Source organism: Heterodontus francisci, chromosome 13 (genome assembly GCF_036365525.1).
Source record: "Heterodontus francisci isolate sHetFra1 chromosome 13, sHetFra1.hap1, whole genome shotgun sequence".
Lineage (NCBI taxonomy): Eukaryota > Metazoa > Chordata > Chondrichthyes > Heterodontiformes > Heterodontidae > Heterodontus > Heterodontus francisci.
This window is the reverse complement of record NC_090383.1, coordinates 32,275,784-32,299,617: the sequence shown is the minus strand read 5'-3', so window position 1 is coordinate 32,299,617 and position 23,834 is coordinate 32,275,784. Positions and strand designations below refer to the sequence as shown.

At 43.1% G+C, this 23,834-nt stretch overlaps 1 protein-coding gene across 2 annotated transcripts in view; it reads left to right on the top strand.

Moving 5' to 3' along the window:
- The window catches only part of LOC137376322 (solute carrier family 22 member 2-like), a 47,846-nt gene extending 24,445 nt beyond the window's left edge, over positions 1 to 23,401 (top strand). For both annotated transcript variants that reach the window (XM_068044622.1, XM_068044623.1), the window contains exons 7-11: positions 4,175 to 4,389; positions 6,219 to 6,327; positions 6,553 to 6,665; positions 13,246 to 13,345; positions 22,950 to 23,401. In XM_068044622.1, the coding sequence (XP_067900723.1) occupies positions 4,175 to 4,389; positions 6,219 to 6,327; positions 6,553 to 6,665; positions 13,246 to 13,345; positions 22,950 to 23,049 (637 nt within the window). In that variant the 3' untranslated portion in view covers positions 23,050 to 23,401. The remainder of the gene's footprint in view (positions 1 to 4,174; positions 4,390 to 6,218; positions 6,328 to 6,552; positions 6,666 to 13,245; positions 13,346 to 22,949) is intronic.
- Positions 23,402 to 23,834: the final 433 nt, after the last annotated feature.

Below are 23,834 nucleotides of genomic sequence, written 5' to 3'. Positions count from 1 at the left end.
TGTTGAAATGGCAAGCAACCGGAAGTTCGGGGTCATGCTTTCGGACTGAGTGGAGGTATTCCGCAAAGCGGTCACCCAATCTGTATTTGGTGTCTCGTCATTCTCTCTGGACTAATGCTTTGACTTGCATCACAACCATTAACTCTCTCTTTGCCTTTGTCCCATGACAGCTTTGTTATTTCATCTCTCCTGCCCTCTGCCCCATCACACACCTTCCCTTTCATTCATTCTCTCCCCCCCCCCCACCCCAACCCCCACCCTGCTTAAAACCCAACTCTTTCCTAACCTTTGTCAGTTCTGATAAAGGTCACAGACCTGAAATGTTAACTCTGCTTCTCTCTCCACAGATGCTGCCTGACCTGCTGTGTATTTCCAGCACTTTCTGTTTTTATTTCACTTTTTTAAGCAACCTGAATCATATGTCCTTTCAATTTTCTGTTTTCCGGTGAAAACAAGTTCACTTCAGTCAATTTCTCATTGCTAGCTTGAATCCATCCTCTGAGTTTTAACACAAATTTACAGTAACAAATTGTTACAAATGAGGTGTTGAAGGAACCAAGATTAAGAGGAGACATAGTCCAGGTCTTGCTGAAAGAATTAGATAATATAATTGTGTATGGTAGTGTGTTGTGGTCATGAGGCCTGGGCTAATGATCCATTCTCAAATGGTCTGTTTTTCTGTTGCACTTCCATGGAACCATTGATATTGGTGAGCTGGTTGGATCATTAATCTACCAGCCACAAAGATTCTGAATGTCTGTTTCTAACAATAACTAGCTTCAACTGGTCAATTGTTTAGCTAAATAGATGGGGAGCTAAAAGGAAGCACCAAAAGATTTAAATGCATGATTTCTCTAATCTGTATATATCAACTGGCCTCAGTTGCTCGCACTCTCACATGAGTTAGAAGGTTGAGCATTAAACTCACTTCAGGACATGAGTGCATCATCTTTGCTGCTACTTCAGTGCTGCATTGGCAAAGCTGTTGTTTGCATGAGATGTTAAACCAAAGTCTTGTTTGCCTGTTGAGTTTGATATGAAGATCCAATGCCACAATTTGAAGAAGAGCAGGAAAGTTCTGTAGGAATCCTGGCCAATATTTTCCCTCATCCAGCACTACCAAAACTAAATAGACTAACTGGTTATTCATCTCATTGCTGTTTTTGGGATTGCAATGTGCACAAAAAAGCTGCTATGCTTGTTTATGTACAGCAATGAAGCATTTTGGGATATCCTATCGGACGTGATGAGGCTTTATATAAATATTTGAGTCACTGAGTGGCATGGCTCAATAAAATCATTCCAATCATGCAGCCATGTTTCAGTGATATACTGACATTTTCAGCATAGCAGTGCTAAGGGGCAATATAACTGCCATTGCTGGAATCTGTTTGAGATCCAGTCAGCAGTGGGCTCCCATAGAAATCTGTGTTAGGACCATTGTTCATCATCTTTATCAATGATTTGGATAAAAGCATTAAGGGAATAAATTCTCAAGTTTACTAATGATGCCAAGATGTGTGCTGGAATTTGGAATGTAAATGAAATAAATAAGGTAACAGGATGATGTTGATATATTGGAAGTAGGGATTCATGTGGGGCAGGCGTCCTTCAGTGTCCATAAATGCAGTGTGATGCATCTGGATAATTCCAGGCATTTGTATAGCAGATGGGATTATCCATTAAAGGTTGTGGATCAGGCACAGGAGTGGAGTGGGCTGTGGGGGGCAGGCGGTGGAGGTTATAGCTAAGGTCCAAAACCACTGTTGTGAAGCTCTAGGATAAGTTAATAGGGTGTCATGTAGGGCAGTTCATGTAAACAATATCTAGCTGATGCAAGACCATGGCAGAGCCTTGTTTAGAATACTGTGTCTCGTTTTGCCCCATCACATGTTGGAGCAGATTGAGGTCCTCGAGGAAGACCACCAGGATGGGCTTCAATAAATTTAATACCCAGTCTTTAGGCCAGGCTGAAGTATTCCAGTAATCCCCAGTGTCCTAACCAATATTTATCCCTCAGCCAACATCAATAAAACAGATTACCTGGTCATTTAACACATTGCTGTTTGTGGGAGCTTGCTGTGCACAAATTGGCTACATCGTTTCCTATATTACAATAGGGACTATATTTCAAAAGTTTTTAAATGGCTGTAAAGTGTTTAGGAACATCCTAAATTCAAGAAAGGTGCTATATAAATGCAAAACTTTCTTTTGATTGAGGCATTTTTTTGTTCCATTAAACAAATATGGGGTTAGAGGCGATCTGATCTTTTTTTTTAACTGATGACGGGAATGGATTCTTTTTGGGCAGGTAGGTGACTTGAACCAGGTAAGGATGGGTGAAACAGGAGGCATCAGTGTAAAAATACAAAAACAGATTGAGGTTCGCAGCCTGCAGTATGTCTTTTCACAATCACTGACCTCACAAAAACATGAGGCAAGTTTGGATTCACTGCAGCCCTTCAAAAGGGAGCTGGATGTTTTCCTGAGAGTCAAAAACATCCCCAGTTATAGAAGGGAGTTCAGGGGTTGCTGCACTTTTTTGTGGGGAGGGTGGGGGTTGATTTTCATAAATTGTATTATTGGAGAGGTGGATAGTGTTTGTGTGCTCTATACACCATGGCTTGATGAACCAGATGGGGTTTTCCTGCCTTCTCTTGTGTTCATACTTCAAGACCCCTTTTACCAAGACTGTGGCTACTTTGCGGACCATATTGAAGTCTGCTTGGAGTTCATCTGTAAGGAATCGATCTGAAGGAATTGCCACTCCTTCATTCAGCCTTACCAATTAGACCTTTCCTCAGAAGAGGTTGTGCTGTATAAACCTGTAGGTTTAAAAAATGAATTGCCTGCTCCCATTTGTTCCCTTACTAAGATATTCTACAGAGATTCCAGGTAAACAAATGAAGAAAGAATGTTAAATGGTCTATCTTCTGGTTTTCTATATCCTTGATGAAGTTCAACCTCTCACCATCTTACCCTAGTGTTGCACTCTGACTTAGAATGCTTAAAATGCAGATGTTCTATTAAATTATTTCTCACGGTGTAGTTTTCACTTTATACCGGTGTAATTTGCTGCATTTGCTGATAACGCAACTATTAGGTGGCACATACTGGCACATGTGCAAATGCAGCCTCATTGACTGAACGTCACTGTCTGCGGCGACACAGGCAGCTGCCAGTAATAAAGGTGGCGCTGATCAATTTGACACAAAAAGCAAATTGAACTTCAACCTCCTCAATGGCTGCGATCGTATCGCTGCCTCCATAACCCCCAGAAAGTTCCCTGCTCCCTCCATGATCAACACTTCTCTTCCCCGCTCCCTCCGCGATGGTCGCTCCTCTTCCCCGCTCCCTCCGCAATTGCCTTTTCTGAGGATGCATAACCAGGGGTGGAGGAGGGTGGGAGTGGTGCCAGGGAAAGGAGCTGGGAGCGGGGAAGTGAATGTGGCGATCAGGGGAGGATCAGACAGTGAATTCACTTTTGTGTGTCAAGTTTAAGAGCAGAAGGGCGGGGAAGAGTTCCTCTCTGCCCCCGTCACCCTGCTCCCATCCTTTCCCCGTTTCCCACTTCCCTCTATTCCCACTCCCCGCTCTCTTCCTTGCCCCCTCACCACTATGGCCGCCTGATGACATATTTGGACACATGCGCGAATTAGTACTGGTAATCTCGGGTGCTGATGTAGACTCTGCATGCACAGCATCATACTAACAGGATGAAAATGTTCTGTGCATCTGTGCAGTTCGGACCGTAGTGATGACGTCAGCGTTTGGCTGTGTTATCAGGAGACACTCAGTTACAAAAACACACTGCATTTGTAAGAATTGCAGGACTACACATAAATAACCTCATAAATGGGTCACTTCTCGTGTATCAGTCCCCTATGTTCTGATGGAAATGTTCCCCTGCATCTGGTGGATAAATTTCAGTGAATAAATCCGTATAATTCTACTGGAGTTTGGTCAAGCTGATCATCCGACCACACTTTGTGCAGTAGCAAGGGCAAGTTCAAAGGTGAATGTTACATGATACCAAAATTAATCTCAATGTGACATAGTGATCTTAACAATGACATATAGATCACGGTGATCTTAGCAACGGCGCACAATCTACTAGAATCATCTTGTTACTGCAAGTTCCCACTGGACTAACTCACAGGCAACTTTATTACAGGTTTGCTAGTGCTTTGGTGTACCAAGGGCTTGTCATGCGTTTGGGAACTATGGGAGGAAACATTTACCTTGACTTCTTCATCTCAGGAGCTGTGGAAATCCCGGCAGCAATCCTCATCCTTTTATCCATTGAGCGGATTGGACGCCGCCTTCCCTTTGCGGCAGGTGGTCTGTTGTCAGGATCCTCCTGTTTAATAGCAGCGTTCATACCTGAGCGTAAGTACCGTGCTTCACACTTGGAGCTGGGAGTCTTATCCAATGCCAGACTAATGAGCCTAATTAGGTGTCTGCCATGTGAATAGAATAGAATCATACAGCACAGAAGGAAGTAATGGGGCCCATCACCCCTGTGCCAGTTCTATAAAAGAGCTTACCCAATTAGTCCTACTCCACTCCTCTTTCCTCATAGCCCTTCAAATTTTTCCTTTTCATGGATTTATCCAATTCCCTTTTGAGAGTTACTATTGAATCTGCTGCCAGCATTCCTTCAGGCAGTGCCGTCCAGATCATTGTAATTTGTTATGTAAAAAAAATTCTCATCTTTCCACTGGTTCTTTTACCAATAGTCTTCAATCTGTGCCCCAGCTGCTGACCATCCTGCCAATGGAAGCAGATTTTCCTTATCTACTCTATCAAAAGCCCTCATAATTTTGAAAACCTCTACTGAATCTCCCCTTAATCTCCTCTGCTTTAAGGAGAACAATCCTAGCTTCTCTACTTTCTCCATATAACTGAAGTCATTCATCCCTGGTACCATTCTGGTAAAGTAATTGATGAGAACATGACGTATACTTGGTGACAAAATGGTGCAATGCACTGTGCCGTGGAATATCAGGATGGAAGGTGACAGACATGCATTCTCTCAGTGACCAATTCTTGTGCAGAGTGGGAGACGGTGGCCTCATGGTAACATCATTGAGCTAGTAATCCAGACGTCCAGGCTAATCGAATCCCACCATGGCAGCTCGTGAAATTTAAAATTAATTAATAAAAATCTAGAGTCTCAGTAATGGTGCCATGAAACTACCATTTATTTTTTGAGATACAGCACTGAAACAGGCCCTTCGGCCCACCGAGTCTGTGCCGACCATCAACCACCCATTTATACTAATCCTACACTAATTCCATATTCCTACCACATCCCCACCTGTCCCTATATTTCCCTACCACCTACCTATACTAGGGGCAATTTATAATGGCCAATTTACCTATCAACCTGCAAGTCTTTGGTATGTGGGAAGAAACCGGAGCACCCGGAGGAAACCCACGCAGACACAGGGAGAACTTGCAAACTCCACACGGGCAGTACCCAGAATTGAACCCGGGTCGCTGGAGCTGTGAGGCTGCGGTGCTAACCACTGTGCCGCCCTTATTGATTATCGTAAAACCCATCCATGTCACTCATGTCCTTTAGGGAAGGAAATCTGTTGCCTTTACCTGACCTGGCCTACATGTGACTCCAGACCCACAGCAATGGGGTTGACTCTTAACTACCCTCTGAAATTACCTAGCAAGCCACTCAACTGACAAGGGCAATTAGGGATGGGCAATAATTGCTGGCCTTGCCAGTGACGCCCACATCCCATAAAAGAATTTTTTAAAAAACAGCAGTGATGCAATGTTTTAAATTGTCTAGATACTCTATGGTTTGGAGAACTTGGGCCCTTTTTGAACTTAGTAACTAATCCTTTTAGTGTTGCAAGAGAACTGACATCATACTCGCTCGGCATTTAAAGCTGTCTACCTGTGAAGTGAGCTCTGCTTGAGCATGGCTCTTTCATCACTCAGATTAGTGACTGCCAGTGAAACCAACTTGTGCTCACTGCACACCACACAGCGTAGGTACCAGTTTGAGACCAGTATCTGTGGGTTTTGATGACCCAAATAGTATTTGCAAGTCCTGCAGAACTATAATTAATTTGAAATCCCTCAACAAATGTAACTAGTTAAAAATGATTACATGATAATTGAAATGTGAATATTTCATTTTTGTTTCTGAAAATACGGTCTTGCTAATTGTGCTTCTATTTATTTTTCTAATTCAGATATCAGTTGGCTAGCAACAGCAATAGCCTTTGTGGGTAAACTAGGAATCACTATAAGCTTCGAAATGGTGGTATTTGTAAATGCTGAACTATACCCGACATTTATAAGGTGTGTGCTGAATAAATATTCCCTACATTGTAACAGCAGTCCTTTAATGTCTCTGAATAAAATTATAGTTCTAATTCAGTTGTAGATTAGACTGAACATCTGTACAAGTGACCTATTCTCTTGAGCGGTATCATAATGGTGAAACCTGATTTCCTGGAAGTATTTTGTGCTCGTGAAATGGAAGACCTACTTTGTATGGCTATAAAGATGCATTTTATTTTCCAGGAATCTTGGTGTTTCAGTGTGTTCTTCACTGTGTGACGTAGGAGGGATTGCTGCCCCATTCATTGTGTACAGACTGGCAGGGATCTGGATGGGGTTGCCTCTTGTGGTTTTAGGTGAGGATCTTGTATTTGGTGAAATATATTTAACTAGTTTAATGCTGTGCTTTTATCATTTGCTTTCACAACAGGATGCACAACTATATCTCTGCTTATAATTGTAATTCTCAAAAGTCCTAATATGTCCACAATGGACAAAGCAAGTTGAGATTTCACATTCACTAAAAAGCAAACATACGTCACTTTCTGTAAGAAATCCCATTCTCAAGAAAAGGACCAATCACATCCCTCCATTCCCTTTTCAAGTGCTTCCAGTGGCTATGTTGATTCCACCTCCATCACACTAAACACCCTTAAGGATAACATCTGTCTCGCATTAAATGCATGTAGAATTTAATTCTGGAGCAAACTGATGAAGTTTAACCACAAACTTACCTTTGCCACCTTTCAATACCTGAGGAGCTTTGGCTACACAAATCCGTCCCCTCTCAGGAACCTCAGGGTTGTATGCTGTCTAATTCACATAGTTGAATTTTTTGAGGAGGTCACTGTGATGTCCATGGGACTTGAGGTTTAACACAAAGACAGAGACAAACACTGTAGCAGCTGAACATAAAGGCTTCTCCTTTTATTCCCCTGTATTAATTTCAGTTTGCTAGCATGTGTGTTCTACAGCAGCCCCTAGAGTACATAATGCAATTGCAATTTCAAAACACTACATCACGAGCATGGCGAACCGAAGAGTGTCTATGAATGTTGTCTCTGCAGTCTTTCAGAAGGCATTTCATTATTAACAAATATGAAAGTGCATAGAATTGGAGGTAACCTTGTGAAGTGTTGGCAATTGGTTTGGAGGTACGAGACAGTATACGAATAAAGGGAATGTACTCTGATTGGCAGGATGTGACATGTAGTGTTTCCCAGGGATGTGTACTGGGGTCTCAGCTTTTTGCCAGATTTAATGAATGATTTAGATGAAGGAATCGAGAGTTGTATATCCAAGTTTGTAGGTGAACTTGGAAGGCACAGTACGTTTTGCAGATGGGAACAGGAGGTTCGAAAGGGACATAGACAAGTTAAGTGAGTGGACATAACTGTGGCAGATGAAGTTCAATGTGGGGAAGTGTGAGGTCTTCCACCTAGGATCAATAAAGGATAAATTGGATTTTTTTAATGGTGACTAACTAGAAATAGTATGGAGGAGCTAAGGGATTGGGTATTCACATAAACATTCATTAAAGTGTAGAGGTACAAAAAGTAATCAAAAAGGCTTATGGAATGTTCACCTTTATCTTTGGGGATTAGAATGAAAAGGGAGGAAGTTGTGCTTCAGTCATACAGAGCTTCAGTCAAACCCCAGCTGGAGTACTGCACTCAGTTCTGGACACCGAATCTCAGGAAGGATATATTGTCCTTGGAAGAAGTTTCATTGCAAATTCGTTAGAACGATACCAAGGTTTAAAGGGTTAAATTATGAAAGCTGGTTACATAAACATGGGTTGTATTTCCTCGAGTTTAGAAAGGTGATCTAAGTGAAGTGTTTAAAATGATAAAGGGATTTGCTAAGGTGGGTACATAGAAACAATTTCCTGTGGTGGGGGAATCCAGAGCAAGGATGCATAATCTTAAAATCAGAGCTAGGCCATTCAGGAAGTACTTCTTCACAAAAACGGGAGTGAACATCCGGAAAACTCTACCTCAAAAAGCTGTGGATGGTGGGTCAATTGAAATTTTCAAGATAAGGATATCAAAGAATATGGAACAAAGGTGGGTCGATGGAATTGAGGTACAAATAAGCCATGATTTTCAAATCAATTAATGTGCGAACCTCCTGTAGTTTGACCATGTTTGGCCCACTTCAATCAGGTTTCTGTTCCTGCCACAGCACTGAAATGATCCCTACCAAAGTTGCAAATTATATTGTTGAATTCAGCGTTGAATCAATATTTCAGACTGATACTGCTCCCATTTTATCGGACTGCAGTTATCGGTAGTGATTGTTCAATTGCAACTTACACTTCCTCTAGTCCCATCTTTTGTTTCATTACTTGTCCCATCACAATCCCCTTTTGCCTTGCATCATCATCCCTTTTGTCATTTATTCTCCCCTGTCTTCCACTCTATCATAGACCTTCCCTTTTGCTCTTTCTTCTCATCCCCCTTTCTCTGCCTCTGTACTTACTTGAAGCTTGCCACATCTTTAACTTTTTCCAGTTCTGATGAAAGATCATCAATGTGAAATGTTAACTGTTTCTTGCTGCACAGATGCTGCCTGACCTTATGAGAATTTTCAGCATTTTCTGTTTCCATTCCTATCTATCCAGTTGTAGTCAGAGAATCACCTTCAATGACTTCTCTTCCTGCTCCTGCACTGTTATCTCTGGTGTTGCTCAAGGATCTTCCTTGAACACAAGAAATAGGAGCAGGAAATTATTCTGTAAATGCTGCCAAATGGGATTAGGTAGACAGGTCAGGTGTCTTTAATGCAGACTCGATGAGCCGAAGGGCCTCTTTTGCACTGTATTATTCTGTGATTCTGAGTAGGCCATTCAACCCTTCAAGCCCGCTCCACCATTCAATAAGATCAAGGCTGGTCATCTACTTCAACACCATTTTCCTGCACTAGCCCCGTAACCTTTGATGTTTTTAATATGTAGAAATCTATCAATCTCAGTCTTGAACATACTCAACAACTGAGCCTCCACACCCTCTGGGGCAGAGAATTCCAAAGATTTACCACCCTCTGAGTGAAGAAATTCCTCCACATCTCAGTCCTAAATGGCCTGCCCCTTATTCTGAGACTCTGTCCCCTGGTTCTGGACTCCCCAGCCAGGGTAAACATTCTTCCTGCATCAATCCTGTTGAGCCCAATAAGAATTTTGTATGTTTAAGTGAGATCACCTCTCATTCTTCCAAACTCGAGAATAAAGGCCCAGTTTATTTAATCTTTCCTCATAGGAAAATTCCCCTATCCCAGGAATTAGTTTAGGGAAACCTCATTGCACTCCCTCTATGGCAAGTACATCTTTCCTTAGCTAAGGAGACCAATACTCTAGGTGTGGTCTCACCAAGGCTCTATATAATTGCAGTAAGACATCATTACTCCATACTCAAATCCTCTTGTAATGAAGGCCAACATACCATTTGCCGCATTGACCTTATCCTATTTCTCATCTACATGCTGCCACTCAGCTACATCATCGAAAACACAATGTCAGGTTCCACTTGTACACTGAAGACATTCAGCTTTACCTCACCACCATCTCTTGACTCCTCCACTGCCTCTGATTTGTTACAATGCTTGTCCAACATCCAGTATTGGATGAGCAGAAATTTCCTCCAATTAAATATTGGGCAGACCCAAACAGTTGCCTTTGGTTTCCCACCACAAACTCCATTCTCTAGCTACCAACTCTATCCCTCTCCTTGGCCACTGTCTTAGGCTGAATGAGACTGTTTGAAACCTTGGTGTCCTGTTTGACCCTGACCTGAGTTTCCGACCACATATCCTCTGATTGCCTACTTCTACCTTCTTAACATTGCCCATCTCCATCCCTATTTCAGTTCATCTGCTCCTCAAACCTCCTCCATGCCTTTGTTACCTCTAGACTATACACTCCTGGCTGGTCTCCCATATTTTACCCTCTGTAAACTTGAGGTCATCCAAAACGTTGCTGAATATCCAAACTCACCCCATCATCTAGAGAATCTGTCCATCTCCCATTGACATTTAATAGCATTACCATGGTTGAATCCCCTACCATCAACATCCTGGGGGTCACCATTGACCAGAAACTTAATTGGGCCAGCCATGTAAATACTATAGCTACAAGAGCAGGTCAGAGTCTGGAATTCTGCGACGAGTAACTCACTTCCTGACTCCCCAAAGCCTGTCCACCATCTACAAGGCACAAGTCAGGAGTGTGATGGAATACTCTCCACTGGCCTCCAACTTCAACAACATTCAAGAAACTCAACACTATCCAGGTGATGATCCCCATCTACCACCTTAAACATTCACTCCCTTCACCACTGACGCACAGTGGCACCAGTGTGTACCATCCACAAGATGCACTGCAGCAACTCACCAAGCCTCCTTCGACAGCACCTTCCAAACCAGCAAGCTCTACCACCTAGAAAAACGAGGGCAGTAGATGCATGGGAACACCACGACCCGCAAGTTCCCCTCCAAGTCGCACACCATCCTGACTTAGAACTATAGCACCGTTCCTTCAATGTCACTGGGTCAAAATCCTGGAACTCCCTTTCTAATAGCACCATGGGTGTACCTACACAACAGACTGCAGTGATTCAAGAAGCCGGCTCATCACCACCTTCTTGAGGGCAGTTACGGATGGCCAATATATGTTGGCCTTGCCAGTGACACTCTCATCCCAAGAACGAATACCAAATAAAATCCCTGTGCTGACCTACCTTATCTCCTGGTCTGGCAACAACTTGGTTTTTAAAATGCTCATTCTTGTTTTCAAATCCCTCCATGGCCTCATCATGACTGCACTGTGTGACCTCCAACTCTCCAAGATCTCTTTGCTCCTAAAATTCTGTCCTCTTGCACATCCCCAGTTTTCATCACTTCACCTTTGGTGGCCGTGCCTTCAGTTGCCAAGGCCACAAGTTCTGGATTTCCCTTGTTAAACCTCTCCATCACTCTGCCCCTCTCTCGCCCTTTAAGATGCTCCTTCTAAAGCCTACCTCATTGACCAAGATTTGGTCAGCTATCATCATATCTCCTTATGGAGCTCAGTGTCACATTGTGTTTTGAGAATGTTCCTGTGAAGGACCTTGAGATGTTTTAATATGTTAAAGGCACGATATAAATACAAATTGTTCTATGAAACAGATTGGTGCCAGTTCTGATGAAGGGTCACTGACCTGAAATGTTAACTCTGCTTCTCTCGCCACAGATGCTGCCAGACCTGCTGAGTATTTCCAGCATTTTCTGCTTTTATTTCAGATTTCCGGCATCTGCAGTATTTTGCTTTTGAATTAGATTGGTGCAGAGTTTGTGGCAATGACTATTTAGCAAGTAACAAGTAACTGGCAAAACTAGAGAAGCAGAGAATGCCAGTTTATAGTGAAAAGACATAACATAAAGCAAACAAACTTGAAAGGACTTATGTCTGGAATTAACACAAGTGAATTGAATATACCAACTCATCCTGTAGGTTGTGTCAGACTCAACATGTCATGAGTCTGGAAGGTGAGTGATTTGTGTTGTGATGGCATCAAAAAAAGATCAATTAAGGTAACCAGTCAATGTAAAGCTAGTTACAACTTATTTATCCCCTGTGTGGTATGGTATTAATCGAAACTGAAACAACAGTAGAAATCAATGGAGTACCTATTACAGATGGTATTCAAGCATCATTTAAACCAAATGACACTGGCCAAAAGACAAATAATACTGGGAATCCACAGCTGGTCAGTTAGCATCCATACTGAGAAAAGCCAGGTTATAATCCTCCATCAGAACTGAAGATTGAACAGACATTTTAACAAGGTCAGGAGAATTGGTGGCAAAGGTTAAGGGGAGGAGGAGTTGGAGATGATCAACTGATTTGCCAATCACAGGGAGGGGCAGGTTTGCATGCCTTACTAACTGCTTAATAGAAGTCAACTAGGGGATGATCAGTGAGAAGGTGCAGAGATATAAAAAGGGCCACATAATGTATAGATAATGAGGTGAAAAGGTGCAGGTGAGATCCAACAGAAGCATGATAAAATAAGGAAAAATAGAGTCTTGCACTGAATTTGATAATGCAAATAACTGATCACTTCTATAATTGAGGACTGCTAGAATAGTTTATTTTATTCTTGTAATATGGGTGACATTGTCAGAGCTGTATCTATTACTCATCCCTAATTGCTGAGAAGCTATTGGGTCGACCACACAATGAAGGAACTGGAATTGCAAGTAGGCCAGACTGGGCAGCCTGTTCTCTGAAGGCCATTAGTGCACAGGGTTGGGTTTTTCTGAAGGTCCGGCAGATTTCATAGTTTTTTTTCTGATGCCGGCTCAAAAAATACCAGATTTAATGAATTAAATTTCACAATATATCATGCTGGGAATTGACCATAGGATCTTTGGGTTGCTGGTCCAGTTCTGTTAATGGTCACCGGTTATATCCAACTGCTCATTACATGCTGTTGAATGTTGTTTAGTCTGTAAATACTTAACATTTTCTTCATTTTATTCTGCCAGATTTAAAGAAACTTAAATTCATTTAATCTTGGGGATGAATCCTCAAGAACAATACAATTCACTATTAGTCATAAGCCAAACTCATTTTTTCAGTAAACATACATTCTGCATTTCCGTTTCATTGAGTCATAGAGTTATACAGCACTGAAACAAGCCCTTTGGCCCATCGTGTCCATGCCGGCCATCAAGCACCTATCCTTCTAATCCCATTTTCCAGCACTTCTAGAGAACATTCAGTGTTGCTATAAGTAAAGTATAATAAAATGTATTTTTCTAATGCACAATTCAAATGTAAATCACAGAGAAACTCCGTAATATTCCTGAGACAACGTTCTTCAAATTTAGTTTAATTTAAACTTATCAATTTTTCTTGTTTACACTAAATCTTTTTTTGTTCTGTCCATTCATTCCCAGGGGTGATTGGTTTGATTGCTGGTGGTCTAGTGTTGCTCTTACCTGAAACAAAGGGATTGACTTTACCAGACACCATTGAAGATGTGGAAAATATCAGACAGTAAGTAAACAGACAACAGCAGAAGCATTCGACTCCCAATGAACTCTATGCCACAAACTTTCCTCCCGCTTTGTTATTTTCCCCCACTGTTGAATATTTTTCCCTTCTCAGCTTTAAATTCACCACCCCCACCTCCCATGCCACGGGTTCCCACTCTGGTCCACAGGCATCCTTCTGGAATTCTTACCAATACTACGCTTGACCCATCCAGTAGGTGGTTTAGGAAGGTGGTGATACTTCACTCCTTGTGGGAAATCAACCAGCATTTCCTCAATGCCGTTCCCCAATGACCTGGTTAAAATCCCGAGCTTGGGTGGGAAATTGGATCGACTCAGGCTTAGCTTGTAGTGTGTTACACTCCACAGTTGGAGGAGTTATCTTTGCAAATGTGGCAGTAGATACTGAGTATTGAATATAAGATGTCTGGATACCATCTGAGTGGTATCTCAAGGTGTCTGTCTGATGGAGGGTGCTTCTGTAACCCCATATCTGCTAAATGTCATCACAAAATGTTAACATTTTCTTAGAACTTTGCTGAATCACAGGCTTCAATAGTACTAACCTGAGGTCAATTCCTTGTTGCGTTTATGGCTTTGGGCCCACTGCAGTCAACAGTAACTTATATTTAATTAGCCCCTTTAACATAGTAACACATCCCAAGTTGCTTCACAGGAGGGTAATCAGACAAAAATGTAAAATGGTCAATATTAGAAAGGGTGACTAAAAGCTTGGTCAAAGAAATAGATTTTGAGGATTTTTAAAAACATAAGAAATAGGAGCTGGACTAGGCCATTTGGCTCTTCGAGTCTGCTCTGCCATTCAATAAGATCATGGATGATCTTCTACCTCGACTCCACCCTCTCTCACTATCCCCAATTCACTTAATTCCTTTAGTACCCAAAAATCTATTGACCTCAGTCTGTGGTGTATCCAATGATGGAGCAGTCACAACTCTCTGGGGTAGAGAATTCCAAAGATTCACAACCCTTTCATTGAAGAATTTTCTCCTCATCTCAGTCCTAAAGGTGGAGGAGGAGAGAAGTTTAGGGAATGAATTTAGCAGAAGGCAAGACCACCAATGGTGGTATGAAAGATGTTGGAGACTAGAATCAGAGGAACACAGAGTTCCCGGAGCACTGCAGGGCTGGAAGAGGTTAGAGATAGGGAGGCATGAAGCCGTGGAGGGATATGAACACAAGGATAGGAATTTTAAGTTTGATGCATTGGCTGACCTAGTGGAAAGCATCAAATATTGAGGCATTAGTGGTGCCTGTCACTGCACGGATGAGTCAGATTCCTTCCTCAACTTCCAACTAGAACTAAAATCAGTAGCAGGGTTGTTTATATTTTGTCACTGTTAAAGGTTCATACTGGTTCAATTGAGGCTGCCCCCTGCTGATTTCTACTTAAAACTGCAGTTGTCTTCTATCCTTGGTTTCAGCTGAAGTAAAACTAACAGCAGTTTACAAGATAAGCACTGGGAGTGAGCCTTTACCTCAGTGGTAGCATTCCCTCATTTGAGGCAGAAAGTGCCTCAAACTCCATTCCAGACAATCCCAGCAAGTAGATACTGGAGCTCTTGCTCTAAATCCTGGGTTGACCCATGCATGTAGGTACCCTTTGCCCAGCCCCACCCACGATATGGGTAGTGGGAGCCCAGAAAACCATCCCGTTGTATAGAAATAACCACCCATTGACTGGTTTAAAGATGTTTATGGCCATGAAAGGAGAAATCAGATAGTCCAGGAACCCTTCCACGACTACAACAATGACCAGAACAACAAATACAAAAGCCAGATACTGGAAATCTTAAGTAAAACAGCAGGTCTGACAGCATTTGTGGAGATAGAAACAGAGTTAATGTTTCAGGTCTGTGACCTTTCATCAGAACTAGGAAAAGTTGGAAATGTAACAGGTTTTGATCAGTGGGGAGAGTGGGAAGAAGAACAAAAGGGAAGGTCTGTGATAGCATGGAAGATGGGAAGGATTACATGACAAAAGGTTTCATGGTGCAAGACCAAAGGGAGTGGCAATAGGACAAGTTAAGAAACAAAAGATGTGTCTAGAAGAGGTGGGATCCTGACTAGCTGCCATCTGAAAGCAAAGAAAAGGAAACGAGAAAGGAAAATATCAAACCAGCAAAGAGAAACAAAACAAAATGGGGCAGAGGTTACGATCTAAAATTGTTGAACTCAATATTGAGTTCTGGAAGGCTGTAAAGCTCCCAGTCAAAAGATATGGTGCTGTTCCTCGAGCTTGCATTGAGCTTCATTAGAACACAGTTGCAGGTCAAGGACAGAAAGGTCAGGGTGGGAGCAAGGTGGATAATTGAAATCACAGTTGTCTGGAAGTTCGGAGTCACTATGACACTTGCAGAATGAACGGAGGTGTTCCGCAAAGCGGTCACCCAATCTGCATCTAGACACCCCACTGTAGAGGAAACCACATATGGGCAGTGAATACAGTATATTAAATTGAAAGAAGTACACTGTTTCACTTGGAAGGGGTATTTGGAGCCTTGGACAGTGAAAAGGCAGGAGGTAAAATGCAAGTGTTGCATGGAGGCTGAGGGGAGATCTGATTGAAATGTACAAAATTTTGAGGGGCCTGAATAGAGTGGAGGTGAAGGGCCTATTCAACTTAGCAGAGAGGCCAGTGACTAGGGGGCATAGATTTAAAGTGATTGGTAGAAATATTAGAGGGGTGATGAGAACGTTTTCACCCAGAGAGTGGTGCGAGACTGGAACTCACTGCCTGAAAGGGTAGTTGAGGCAGAAACCCTCAACTCATTCAAAAGGAGTCTGGATATGCACCTCAAGTGCCGAATCTGCAGGGCTATGGACCAAATGCTGGAAGTTGGGATTAGAATGGGTGGATCATTTTTCGGCCGGCACAGACACGATGGCCTCTTTCTGTGCCTTAAACGTTCTGCGATTCTATGTTGGCTGCTACCCTGTTCAGCATGATGGTCTCTTTCATGCTGTCTGAAACATTCTATTTAGCGAAAGAGGCATCCAGATTAGATGTCGCACAGACAGAAAAGTGTTCAGTTTGATAAGACTGCAAGCCAGTGGCGCAGTGGTTAGCACCGCAGCCTCACAGCTCCAGCGACCCGGGTTCAATTCTGGGTACTGCCTGTGCAGAGTTTGCAAGTTCTCCCTGTGACCGTGTGAGTTTTCGCCGGGTGCTCTGGTTTCCTTCCACAGCCAAAGACTTGCAGGTTAATAGGTAAATTGGCCATTATAAATTGCCCCTAGTATAGGTAGGTGGTAGGGGAATTGAGGGAAGGTGAGGGTGTGGTATTCGCTGCTCACAGTGTGGTCTCCTCTACATTGGGGAGACCAAGCGCAGACTGGGTGACCGCTTTGCGGAACATCTCCGCTCAGTCCGCAAGCAGGACCCTGAGCTTCCGGTTGCTTGCCATTTCAACACTTCCCCCCTGCTCACATCTCTGTCCTGGGATTGCTGCAGTGTTCCAGTGAACATCAACGCAAGCTCGAGGAACAGCATCTCATCTACCGATTAGGCACACTACAGCCTGCCGGACTGAACATTGAGTTCAATAATTTCAGAGCATGACAGCCCCCCATTTTACTTTAATTTTTAGTTATTTTTTTCTTTTTTTTTTTACATTCTTTTTTACATTTTTTACAACCTTTTTTTTGCATTTAGTTCATTTCATAGTTTGTTCAGTTGGCTTACCCACTGTTTTTTTTTTTCAGGTTTGCACTTGCTGCTGTTCAATATTCAGTGTATTAACAGCTAATCTGTACTAATGCTTTGTCTTTCAACACACCATTAACATATTATTTGCCTTTGCTCTGTGACGTTTTGGTCAGCTATGTGGCCTGGTCCAATCTAGACCTCCTTTGTTATCTCTGGCCCCACCCCCACCTCACTTGCTTATAACCTGTGACTTTTCTAATATTTGTCAGTTCCGATGAAGGGTCACTGACCCGAAACGTTAACTCTGCTTCTCTTTCCACAGATGCTGCCAGACCTGCTGAGTGGTTCCAGCATTTCTTGTTTTTATTTCAGATTTCCAGCATCCGCAGTATTTTGCTTTTATATAAGAAGCCAAAAGCGTTCTGTTCCCCATTGAGAGATTTAAAAACAAGGATGAAAATTTGAAAATCTAAGTGTTTGGACTGGGGGAACAATATAGCTCAGTGTGAACAGGACTTGACATGAATTAGCATATGGGTAGCAGAGTTTAATATAAGCTCAAGTTTATCGAGGGTGCAAGGCCAGCCAGGAAATCATTGAAATAGTTGACTCTGGAGGTAACAAAGGCATGGATGAGGGTTTCAGCAGCAGATAAGCTGAGGCGGGGCAAAGATGAGCGATGTTACAGAAGTGGAAATAGGTGCTCTTAGTGATGGAAAGGATATGGGGTCAGACCTCAGCTCGGTCAAATAGGACAGCAAGGTTGTGAACAGTCTGATTCAGCCTCACAGTTGCTAGAGAGAGGGATAGAGTTGGTGATTCGGGAACAGAGTTTGTGGTGGGGACTGAAGACGAGGGCTTTGGTCTTCCAGTTATTTAAATGAAGGAAATTTCTGCTATACTGGATGTTGAATGAGCAGGGCAAAGGCAGAGGGCTTGAGAGAGATGACGATGAGTTAGAGCTGTGTGTTGTCATGGTATAAGTGGAACCTGACGTTTTTGGATGATGCCACTGAGGGGCAGGATTTAGTTGAGAAATAGGAATGGGCCAAAGATCCTTGCGGGAGTGGGAAGAGAAGCCATTGAAAGTGATACTCTGGCGACAATTGGATAGATAAGAATGGAGCCAGGTGAGTGCAGTCCCAAGCAACAGGAGGACAGTGGAGGAGAGGCATTGGAGAAGGATGGTGTTGAAGGCTGCAGACAGGTCAAGAAGGATGAGGAGGGATAGCTCGCCAGTCACATAAGGTGTCATTTATGACTTTAATAAGGGCCATTTTGGTACCATGGCAGGGGCAGAAACTTGATTACAGGGGTTCAAGCATGGAGTTGTAGGAAAAATGAACATGGATTGGTGAGGCGGCAACACATTCAAGGACTTAGGAGAGGAAAGGGAAGTTGGAGATAGGGTGGGTAGCTTACCAGGGCAGAGGGATCAAGGGTGGATTTTTTGAAGAGGTTGGTGGTGGCAGCTCATTTGGAGAAAGGGAACCATTAACAATATCAGCTAATATGGGGCCAAAAAGGAAAGTTGGATGGTCAACAGTTTTAAGTGACTTCGCAGAGAGTTTTTCCGGGCGCAGACAGAGAAGGAGGTAGGACTAGAAGCAGGAGGGGCTTGTGCGTGGAGAACGATTTGAAGAAGTGTTCAGAAATGGCCTTATCTATGATTGACACAATGGTAATATAGAGGCCATGTGAGATGACAAAGTTGCGGCAGTGGTTGTGAACATGGATGGGAGACTTTATATGGAGGGAGAGATTAAAGGAGGCTAGGAGGGCAGTGAACTCAGGTGAGGAAGCATGATGAGCTGAGATGAAGATTGAAATCACTGAAGATGAAAAGTCGCTCAGTGCAGAGGCTGATTGAGGAAAGCAGTGAAGGTAGTTCAGTGAGAAACTTGGCCTGATACTTGGGTGCAGGGAAAAGAATGGGGATTTTTAAGGAGAGGCAGGGATCATGGTGAGATGCTGAAAGGAGGGGAAGGTGTCAGCAGAATAGGGAGCCAGACCAAGGTGTGATTTTGGCGATGAGAGCCACACTGCCACCACCGTAGTCTGGGCAGGATAAGTGGCAGAGGGTATAGCCGGGTGGGGAGGCTTCATTAAGGGGAAAGGTGTCATTGCCCATTAGCCAACTTACATCAAGGCTATAATGTCAATGAAATTATTCACAATAAGCTCATGGCAAGGCAGGGGCCTTGTTCACAAGTGAACAGATATTCTGGAGGGAGGTGCAGAGATGGATGTTAATAGCTGATCCATTAGCAGAGTCCACATATTCAGCACTGGGACGGGAAGGAGGTTGGTAAGATTAGCACCCAGCGAGCACACTGTGTGAAGGTCAGTGAAAGAGTAGGATGGGGAAATTGGAGTTGCTGCTTCTAAGGAGGCAGTGATGAATGCCTCGATGGGTCCTTTGGAGGAAACCAAGTGTGGACCAGAGGGAAGTTGTAGGCTTGTCCAAGAAGGAGTCAAGCTTGGAACGGCAGCAGGAGGGTTAAGGGTTGGGGTAGGGATTTGGGGGTTGGGGACAGAATGCCCAAGCGGGGCACTATTTCTCATCATTCTTTACAAAGGGAAGAGCACGAAGATACAAAATCAGCAACAATGAAGGGCAGCAATGCCAACGTTTGTTTGTATTTTGTACATAGGCCAGGAGAGCAGAGGTTGATGGGGAGCCCAAGCTGCAGAGGCCTGGAAAGAAAGAAAGAACAAACTTGCATTTATATGGCGCCTTTCATGACCTCTGGACACCCCAAAGCACTTTACAGCCAATGAAGTACTTTTGAAATATAGTCACTGTTGTAATGTTAGAAACGTGGCAGCCAATTTGCGAACAGCAAGCTCCCACAAGCAGCAAAATGACAATCACCTGATCATTTTTTTTTTAGTGATGTTGGTTGAGGGACAAATAATTGCCCAAGACACTGGGGATAACTCCCCAACTAGTCTCCGAAATAGTACCATTGGACCTTTTATGTCCACCTGAAGGGTCAGGCCGGGCCCTGGTTTATCATCTCATCCGAAAGATGATAAGCACCTCCAACAGTGTAGCACTCCCTCAGTACTACACTGAAGTGTCAGCCTGGATTATGTGCTCAAGCATGTGGAGTAGGATTTAAACCCACGACCATCTGACTCTGAAGTAACAGTGCTACCACTGAGCCATGGCTGACGCTTACACCACTGTCAGACCTTGGATAACCAGGCAGTGAAGGATAGAACTGGAGCCTACATACGCTTGCGAGTTTTGTGCACCTCCAACCAACAACCACCATTTGTCAGTCACCATTCATCAGAACTGATGAAAGGTCACAGACCTGAAACGTTAACTCTGCTTCTCTCTCCACAGATGCTGCTAGGCCTGCTGAGTATTTCCAGCATGTTCTGGTTTTATTTCAGATTTCTAGCATCCACGGTATTTTGCTTTTATATAGCACCATTTGTATGCCCACCACCTGAATATAGTTAACACCCAATCAATATACAATTAACAGCTGTCTCAGGACCAACTGCTGAGTTACTGACCTGTGCCATTTTATGCCACCCCAACTGTTGTGGCAATCCACCATGAGTGCAGCTTTGCTCTTGAGGACCTGAATTGTGATTTAGAATGCTTCATAGTTGTGAGGTGGAGTGGGGAGGAAGTGGTTGGTGGTTTGACAGGAATGAACATCCAATGTATTAAGGGGTGCAACCATTCTATGTTCTTTGGCTCTGAAGTTCAGCAGAGATCAAGGTAAGCTTCCTTGATATTAACAGTTTCCCCAGAGTGTAGGATATTACCAGTCATGCACACTTGCCCATTCAGGCTCCATTAAACCAAGATGTCTCATGCTAAAATCAGAAAGCATTTTCAACGAGGCCAATAATATGCAAATATATGCGATGCCAAGCTGAGCATCTTCCTCATTAATGATAGGTACCTGGGGATCTATGTCTTGCAACTTTCCAACACCCAACACCTGTTCCATGGAAGTGGCAGACTGAATGGCTCCTAGGAGATTTCCAGCTACCCTCTTCAACCTTGGTTTATGACCCCAGTTGCCATAATTACCAAACAGGGCTGAGAAGTGAGGAGTGCCACAAGTCCATGCCAAAACTACTTTTATCTCACCCATGAAACCAGTGTTCAGTGTATCACATGGTAACTATAGAAGAAATGAAGGTACTGGTGTATCTTAAGGGTGGGCACTAACTATACGAAATGCAATGCTTTTAACATGAGCTCAGTGCTAATAGTGTGCACCTCTTCTGGGTATTCTTCCAGCTATACTTCTGTCCCTCAGTGCTTCCCAGCCTAAGGGTGTAATCGCAGATATTGCTGGCTGGAGGAGTACTTTTGGTCTTTGTGCACAATCACAGAGGCCCTGCACCAGTTTTGATGCTCACTGGAAATCTGGTCTGTGGCTTCATACAGGTCTCCTCATTATGGCATACTGAATGCAGCCATACTCCAAGGCAGGACCTCTGCAGTATCAGCAACTCCTGATTTCCCTCCTTGAGATTTTTATTCATTCTCAGAATGTGAGCGTCACTGGCATTGCCAACATTTATTGCCCATCCCTAGATTGCCCTACACAACTAAGTGTCTTGATCAGCAACATCAAAGGGTAGTTAAGTGTCAACCACATTGTTGTGGAATTGGAGTCATGAATAGGCCAGGTGGGGCAAGGTTGGCATTAATGAACCAGTTTGTTTTTTTACGACAAACCAACAGCTTCATGGTCATGTTCATTGATCACAGATTGGAACTGGTGTTCTCTATTATTGGTCCAGGCCTCTGGATTACCAATCCAGTGATAGAACTTCTACACTACCATACCCCCTACTCTCCAATTTCTCCACCAAAGAGAGAGAGACAGTTTTAACTGCTTTGTGTTTGTCTTCTGACACCCAGCGCTGTAGCGTGTCTAGATGGTGCTACGTTTATACTTGAAGTAGCCTTGGACGGCGCAGAGGCTAGCACCGCAGCTTCACAGCTCCAGCGACCCGGGTTCGATTCTGGTTACTGCCTGTGTGGAGTTCTCCATGTGACCGCGTGGGTTTCCGCCGGGTGCTCCGGTTTCCTCCCACAGCCAAAGACTTGCAGGTTGATAGATAAATTGGCCATTGTAAATTGCCCCTAGTGGAGGTAGGTGGTAGGAGAATTGTGGGGATGTGGTAGGAAATATGGGATTAATGTAGGATTAGTATAAAATGGGTGGTTGATGGTCGTCACAGACTTGGTGGGTCGAAGGGCCTGTTTCAGTGCTGTATCACTAAATAAATACAGTGTGCAAGAGGTTGGCACACCTCTGGCAGAGCCCCTGTTCTAACCAGATGGGCTGCATTGCTGGACATCTGGATCCTGTACATAACTCTGTTCCATGATGCCAAGTGCCCTTTCAACACCCACATATCCCACCATCCTCTGTACGAAGAGCACTAGACAGAGGTCCCTGTAAAAGGCATGCCAGGAGTTTGGCAGGTGACATGAACATGTGGAAATTGCCTGCTGTCCTCTCTGGACCCATACCCTAGAGTCGACTTGCTAGGACGAATGGCCTTTTCTTACTCTCCATCTTTATATTCTCATTTCATAAAGTTGTACAAACAAAGCCATTTAACATCCTTATGAAGCTGTTTCCCTGTTGCTGAGCTGAACATCAGTCCCAAAGGCAACAATTCCAAATTGAAATTATAATGAGACTTGATGCATGTGTAATTAAGTCTAAAATGCTGGGAGCTTTCAAGACTGCGTTTGATAGCTTTGTTAGGTATGAGTATCGAGGGATGTGGAGCTAAGGCAAGCAAACAGCCAGGATCTGATTGAATGGTGGAATAAACTAGAGGGGCTAAATGGCCTACTGCTGATCCTAATGTTTCTATGTGTCCTGCATAAAGAAAATGTGTTGCAGTTTACTGTATTATTACTATTATCTTGTTTCTCCAGGCAAAAGAAAAAGATTCCGAAGACAAGCTACCAGCAGGTTGTTCTGTATTCAGCAGATGTCAAGGATCCAGCTTCAGTGAAGCTGGTTGTTGAAGCATGAATTAGATTATAGCATTAGACAGAATATTGATTGTAGTTGCTTGGGTTTATATTTCACACTCACTGCATGTAGTCACTTTTACCTGCTTAAGATTTAGTCCAGCAACAGACATTTATTCCAGTGATTCACAAATATCACTATTTAGGATTAGTGTTTATTTTCTTTGATATGTGATCCTCAAAATGAAACCGATGAGGCCAGAGATCATATAACAATTAAAGGTGCATTTTTCTGAGTCTGTACTTTGTAGTGTTAACTGCTAAATATTAAATATTTAATGATCAAACAGTTGTTTGATATAAAAGAATGTTATGGAAAACCCGTTTGAGAAAATACATTTTTGAATTTTAAACTTGAGATTTGAGTTTCTATTGGACAGTCTTGTCACCAATGATATGACTGGATGAGCGGGGTCCCATTATTTAACTTGAGTTTAATTATAGAAAGAACATGAAGTCTCAAGAGGATTGTACAAAAGGTGATATAAAGAACACTGATTCATAAAGTGACATCAATAATCACCATGCCCCTCAACCCTTGCTTAAGAACATAGGAGCAGGAGATGGTCATTCAGCCCATCGAGCCTGCACCACCATTCAATACGATCATGGTTGATCATCCACTTCAATGCCTTTTTCCCACACTATCCCCATATCCCTTTGTCATTGGTATTTAGAAATCTGTCAATCTCTACTTTAAACATACTCAATGACTGAGCTTCCACAGCCCTCTGGGGTAGAGAATTCCAAAGATTCACAACCCTCTGAGTAAAGAAATTTCTCATC